Here is a 6,811-nt window from a genome sequence, read left to right as displayed (position 1 = left end):
ATGGGCATCTCTCTAGCTTCCATGGGGTTCCCCATTCTGAGCTGTGTAACTCTTCCCGCAGCTGGCCAGAGCCCAGCTCTCCAAGGAGACCAGAAAGCCCTCAGCCCCGCCCTGGCACATCTGGGTCCTCATCCCAGCAAATAACACCTGTAACATCAGCCTGGTCAGCCTGTGTGAGGCCAGACACCAGCTTGGGAGCACTCATCTTAGAGCAGCTCCCCAGGCTACTCTGGGGGCCTGTCTGTGCCACTTTCTCAGCAGCCTTGGCCTGAGGCCCCACCCTCCTTCCTCTCTTCCCCATACTCTTTCCTGATTCCAAGTCTGTCCCTAATCACAGAGGCCCTGGCCACAGTGGACCGCTCTGCCCTGGGAGCTCCATCCACCTGTACTCCGGAGACAGGCAGGACTTACTCCTCCTCTGGGTCTGGCCCAGACTCTGCTTCCATTGCAGCCTGCACTGTGGCTCACTGTAGACAGCATCTCTGCCGGCCGGCCAGAAATGAGGTTGGCCGTATCCTTAGTCTCCAGGCCCCGCTCCTGCCCTCTCCCACAGTGCCCCTCACAGTGCTCAGCCATATCTGGGGTCTTGCCTGACCAATGTCCCCAGGTACCTACCTGGGCCCACCATTGCACGGTGAGTCCCCAGGCCGCAAGCCCCTCAGGCCTACCTGCCACCCTGGGCCCCTGGGCCCAGTGGAGTCCTCATAGCAGACAGAGAGGATAGATTTTCCTTTTTATTTAGCTGCTTCTGATTGCCTCTCCCAGATCACAGATTTGGGGCATCAGCACAGTCAGCGGGAGGCGACCCCATACTGAGCCATCAGACCACACCAGTTGCCACCCACACTCCCACATACAAGTCTCCCTATCCAAAAGCTCCCGTTCTAAAAAGCAGCAAGAGAAAATAAAACTTAGAGCCACAGGAATGTAAAGGTCACTTTCTGAGAAAAGTTCGTCAAGTCCAAATGTAGGAAAGAGCCCAGCAGGACCCTGGTCTTCTCTCAGAGCTGCCACCCCTGGTTAGGGTTGGGGGCAGGCTGGCAGGGGTGGCAGGGGATGCAGCCCCAGGCCCAAAGTTCCTCCCCATTGACAAGGCTGCCTCTTTCCTCACTCAGGCCTCAGCCCATTCAGGTTTACTCCATCCGGGACGTTTTCTTGCCTTCTTCCCCCTGGTGGTCACCCTGCCATTGGCTCCTCCAGACCCCCCAGTGAGCTTGGTCAGGAGTGCTGGTAGCCCAGCCCGGGACTCGCGTACAAGCGGTCCCTCGGCCAGGCAAAAGGAGCCCCGGGACATCGGCGCCAGCTTCCCACGGTGGCCTGGGCCAAGCCCTGCACCTCGGCCCCCGCTCTGGGTCGTCCCAGGTGCGCGTGCGGGGAGCACGAGGCGCAGCGCGGCGCGAAGGGGCCGACAACTTCCCGGCGCGAGAGGCTAGGCCCCGCAGACGGCGGCGCGGGCCGCGGCAGGCTGGAGCCCGCGGCCCCGGCGCGCGCGGCCTGGCCATGGCACTCCAGGTGCCCACAGGGCCAGCGAGGCGTGGGGCTGGCGCGCAGGACTAGGGAGAGCGCCGTGATGCGGTGGATGGCCCTGCGCAGCGTGGCGATCTTGGAGAGCCTCTTTCCTCCCAGGTCGTGCCGCAGGGCCCTGCGCAGTGCGTTAAACGCCTCATTGTAGTCCAGGATGCGCTTGCGCTCCCGCACGTTGGCAGCCATGCGCCGCGCCTTGGACCGCGCCGGCCGGGCGCGCTTTCTGCTGCCCGCCACCTCTTCTGCTTCGCCCAGGCCGCGGGGGGCGCCATTCTCTCTCAGCACCCCGAAGTCCTTCCCGGCTTCCAGGCAAGAGTCCCCCAAGTCCTCGGCAGCGCCCTCGACCCGCTTCAGGCCCCTGAGGCCTGGTCCTGGCACACCCCGGTGCATGGCCTTCCGCCGCGCCTTGCGGCCCCGGCTCCGGCTCGCGGGGCTGACGATCCACTTTCTGAAAATTGACTACTGCAGGCTGGACACTCCCAGGACGGGCCCTCTTTACCTGGGCTTTATGGCACCACGTGGCTCTCCGCCCCCCTCCCCCCCCCCATCCATCTGCCTCCTCCTGCTTTATTACCTGCCTCCAGGTACTTTGGTGAGGGAGGAACCAGAGGAAGGAAGCAAGGAAGGGAGGAAGCATGCAGATTCTTGTTAGAGGGGGCAAGACGGGCAGCCGGCCACGCCCGGGGTAGCTCTCTAGCCATGCGCCAGGGAGAACTTGCTCTGCCCCACTCCAGGGCCTCTCTCAGGTGGCTGGGTTCCACATTCTTCCTCCCGACCCCAACTAGAGTGCCAAATTTGGCCTCTGGGCAGGAGTGCTGATAGGCGCACAGATGGTTGCAGTGGTAGCTGAATGTTTCTCAAGAACCTTGAAAGTTCGTGTCAAGTCCTGTGGACAACCACAGAGCTGTCATTGAGGAATGCATGACTGTCCTGGTGGGAACAATAAGGGAGAGGCAGATCTGATAGATGAGGGCCCGCAGGCAAGATGGACCTGCAGCTTCCGGCTTTTTCAGCTACCGGAGTGAGGCTGGCTGGAACTGTGGGTTTAGGTTTTGATTAGGCCTTACTCTCTCTCTACCTCCATTGGTCCCCCCTTCTGCAGCAGGGCAGGGCTGAGTCAGCAACAAAGGGTGATGGAGATTGTCCTGTGGCCCTCTGACTCCCCTTGTGGTACCATCAGGTGCAACTTTTGGGGTCCAGGAACCTTTGACAGCCCTGTCTCACGACACAACACTGTCATGTTACCACCTGCCACCCCCAACCCCAGAGATTTGAATTTCAAACAGGGTCTCAGAAAAAGAGTAATACTTAATCCTAGAGAAAGACCCTCAGTGGAATTTCAGGCATTCACAAGTGAGTTATTTGAAGCACCAAAGTCAATCTCATTCCCAGTCACCATCTGAATGCCTCCAGAGAGAGCACCAGGGAGCAGAAGTGAGTGGCCAGTGCCCAACTCTGACCCTGCTGCAGATGAGGGCCAGTAAACTAGGAGTAGCCTGAGGGGACTCAGGATCAGCCTGTACTCACTCCCTGCATGCATGTGTTGGGAAGGGTCTAGGCTTCTTTGCTGCCAGAGTTCTGGATTGAGTGCAGTGGGGCACCAGCCTCTGCAGGGCTGCTAACCTTTCCTCCTCAGGGCTCCCTTTCTGTGCTTAACTCCTTCTTACAATTTAGCAGATCATTTTGTACTTTTATGTTCACCCTAGGCCCACATCTAGATCCCCTGTGTATTCCTAGCACACAGCTCCTAGCACAGTGCCTGGTACATAGCAGCTTCAAGGAAGGATTTGCTGAATGTTGAGTAAATGGTGCAGTCCCTGATATTAAGATATTCATGAAACTCTGGAAATTCCACACTGAGCTGATGAAACAAGTACTATATTCAAACCCAGTAAACATTTCTTGAACATCTACTAAATTCCAAGCCCAGTGCTATAAGTTTTCACATGTGTTGACAGCAACAAACACATTAAATCTCAATATTAAAAGAGAAGGAAGTAAACTTTGTAGTCAGATAGAAATGCTGTAGAATTCCCCACCTACCCAGTCACCTGGTTGGGAGTGGGGGGCTTTAATAGTTGTCAAAGCAACAGTGGTTCTCAAAAGTGGGGTTGTAGTGGTGACAACAGCATCTTAAAACTTCTCAGACCCACCCTAGAGCCACTGAATTCAAAAATTCTGTTTTAACAGCAAAGTGGCTTGAATGCTCTGAAAGATATGTATTTGTTCTTCCAGAGTCTAGCTCAGTGGTTATTAAATTTTACCTTACACAAGAATGACTGTTCTGGGTTAGATACATAATGCCTTGTATACTGTGATATAAGTCTTATTCAAGTATAACTTTTTCTTGCATGTTAACTTTAGAACATCCACACCCATGGGTTGGACGGAGGGAAAATTCATTGCAATGGACACCAAAATTTATCTCAAAAGAAACCAGATAGTCATAGCAAATCAGTCATTCTCTGCTGGCCCCCTCACATGAACCCTCAAATCCACATTAAAACGAGGTGAATAAAGGCAAAGGAAATGCCCAAACAGCTCACGGGTCCCAGTGCCCCGAGAGCCCTTCCTTCCATCTCTTACCCAAAACAGTTCTGGCTTTTCCTTCCTTCACAGGTTTCATTCTTTCCAGGCCGGCTCCCCGCCCCTCCCTGCGCAGGACAAGAACTGCCCCGCGGCACCAAAGCAGTGACTCTGAGACCACTTTCTCTCCTCTCTCTTGACAAATAGCGGGGGCTCCAGAGAGAAGCGCCCCCGCCCCCGCGGCCCCCTGCCCAGGAGTCCCGGGAATCCGAGGGGATTCCGATGCAGCACTGACTGCGATCCCCGGGCGGTGTGGTCGGGGAGCGCCGGTGCAGCCCCGCGGGGGCCTGGCGTTGCCGGGCGCTGGGGGGCGCTGCGGGGCACGGCCGGACTTCAAAGCGGGCCGCTGGGCAAGTATTTCCGCGGCACCTGCAGCGGGGGCCGGTCACGCCGGCCAGGCGGCTGGAATCCGCCTCTGCCCGGAGCACTACTTCTCCGGGCCGGGCCAGGAGGAGGGGCCGCGGCCGTGATTTAGGGCCGGGCGGTTCCGCTGGCAGCCGCGAAGGTGCCTATTACCCCTCGGCCAGGCCTGTTTTCAGAAATTCCTGCTTGCCTTCTGGAAGTTCCGGCGTCTTCCCCCTCGAGGGAGGACAGAACTCCCACCTTGGAGAGAAAGCCCCGGACTAAGGGACAGGCTTTCCGGAGAAACCGAACCCATGGACCCTGAGGACTCGATCATCTCCAGAAAGGGGGGCCTCCAGAAAGGCCAGCAGTCTCCCTTCCCTCTCAAGCCAAGACCCTCAGCATCTCAACTTAGTTTTCCTGTAGGGGAAATTTGGAATCTGGCAGATTGGGGCTCAGTTTCAGGCACTGCTCATTCATCTATTCACTCAACAAAACTGTACTGACTACCAACTGTCCTAGTTACTGGTGTAGAGTAGTGAATAAAAAGCGAGCACCTGTCCTCAGGGAAGTCACCTCTTAGTGTGGAGAGCAAATAATGAGGAAAATAAGTCATGTATGTAGTAAATATGTACTACTAGAAATATATTAGAAGGTGATAAATGCTATAGAAAAAATAACATCAGAAAAGGTAGAAAATGAAGAATGGTTGCGCAGGGTAGGGGAGGTGGAGTCTGGGAGCCCACCTGAGAAGATGACATTTGATTGAGGACTTGAATGAGGCAAGGCAGTGCCACCATCTTGAAGAAGAGCTTCTGGACAGAGGAAACAGCATGTGCAAAGGTCCTGGAGCAGGAGTGTATCTACAAGTTCCAGGGACAGCAACATAGCCAGTGAGGCAGGTGCAGAGTAAGAGGTGAGCTCAGATTGGTGACATGGTCACATAGGCTACTGCAATTTCTTCCACTTGTACTTGACAAGCCATTAAATATTTATTTCCTCCCTCACTTCATGGATCTTTAAAAACAAAAGAAAAACCATTAGCTTTCTCTTTCTCTGCCTGCTGGATAAGCACTCCCTCCACCCCACCCCTCTCTAGGCAGCACCCATCTTTTTGTCTTAATGTCCTTCCTCCCTCCCCAGGAATCCCAGCCTGTGCTCTGGGGGCCTGCCCTCTTCTCTCCTCTCTTGCCTCCACCCCATCTCATCTGGGGACCTTACCTCATCAACTGCCTCTCCCTGGTTTTACAGCTTCCTTTCCCTATCCGCTCGCTCCTTCCTTGGAGATAAAATGTGCTTGGGCTGCTTTCTCTGAGTTAGTCCTTCCTGGAATTAATACCTTCTCTCCTTCCTTTCATCTCCCTGCATCAGTTCTCACCCATCATAAACCAAGTCTGGCTCTTGCCACCCTTAGCCCCCACACTACTGAAACCCTCTTCTCTTTCATTCATCCCCCATGATCTCAGCAAGCCTTTGCTGATCAAGTAAGTTATACATTTATTGGGCACCTACTATTTGCCAGGTCTTGGATTAGGTACTGAAGATACGATAGTGAACAAAAGACATAGTTCCTGACTTCATGGAGCTTGCCACCTAGTGTAGACTACCATTTCATAAACAAATTATTTCAATAGCATGAAACCAAGAAATGTGCAAGATTTGGAAGTGGTTCACAGGCTGGAGGGGTCAGGAAAGGTTTTACAGAGGAGATGATGCCCAGGTTGGGTTTCAAAGGATGAATAGGAGTTTGCCAAACAGACAAGGGCTAGAAGGACATTGAAGACTGAAAGAACAGCATGTGCCAAGGCCTGAAAGTATAAGCCATCATAGTATGATGTGAAAAATACAGTAAATTGGCTTTGCCAAACCATGTATGTGAGACCAGGGAGAGAAGGAAGATGAGGCTGGAGATCACTAGGCATTATGCCAAAACCTTGGATTTTGTCCTGTAGGTAACTGGGGACCACCAAAGGATATTAAGTTGAGGAGTGACACAGTCATATTTGGATTGCAAAACTAGAGCACCTTTGAACAGTGTGGAGAAAGGATCCAAGAAAAACTCCAGTGAAGAGGCTACTGCAAGAGGCCAGGTAAGAGGAGGGGCCCAGGCTATGTAGGTGGTTGTGAGAGAGGGTGGCTGGGGTCAGCGCCTGTTGGCAAAGTAGCATTGGCACATGGGGGTGACCGACTGGATGTAGCAAATGCTGAAAAGGAAAGGTTACATCCCTACATCCTCCTTCAAGAACCCAAGGCCTGAGATTGCTGAGCAGCCCCTAGCAAAGGGCTGTCTGAAGTAGGGTCTGTCTATGAGCATGGAGAAGGCTTAGGAAGAGCAGAGAGCTGAAGGCATCACCTCCTC

General features: G+C 54.2%; 1 protein-coding gene across 1 annotated transcript; it reads right to left on the bottom strand.

The window, feature by feature from the left end:
* Positions 1–834: 834 nt before the first annotated feature.
* Positions 835–2,030, bottom strand: BHLHA9 (basic helix-loop-helix family member a9). Its single transcript, XM_037022724.2, has one exon. The coding sequence runs from the start codon at positions 1,912–1,914 to the stop codon at positions 1,219–1,221; it is 696 nt and encodes a 231-aa protein (XP_036878619.2). The 5' UTR covers positions 1,915–2,030; the 3' UTR covers positions 835–1,218.
* Between the last annotated feature and the right edge of the window lie 4,781 nt (positions 2,031–6,811).

This window comes from Manis javanica, chromosome 4 (assembly GCF_040802235.1).
Source record: "Manis javanica isolate MJ-LG chromosome 4, MJ_LKY, whole genome shotgun sequence".
Lineage (NCBI taxonomy): Eukaryota > Metazoa > Chordata > Mammalia > Pholidota > Manidae > Manis > Manis javanica.
Note: the sequence above shows the minus strand (reverse complement) of the source record. Positions and strands in the feature narration are given on the sequence as shown.

Coding starts and splice junctions, on each gene's coding strand:
- BHLHA9 (XM_037022724.2), bottom strand. CDS start 1,914: ATGCACCGGGGTGTGCCAGGACCAGGCCTCAGGGGCCTGAAGCGGGTC.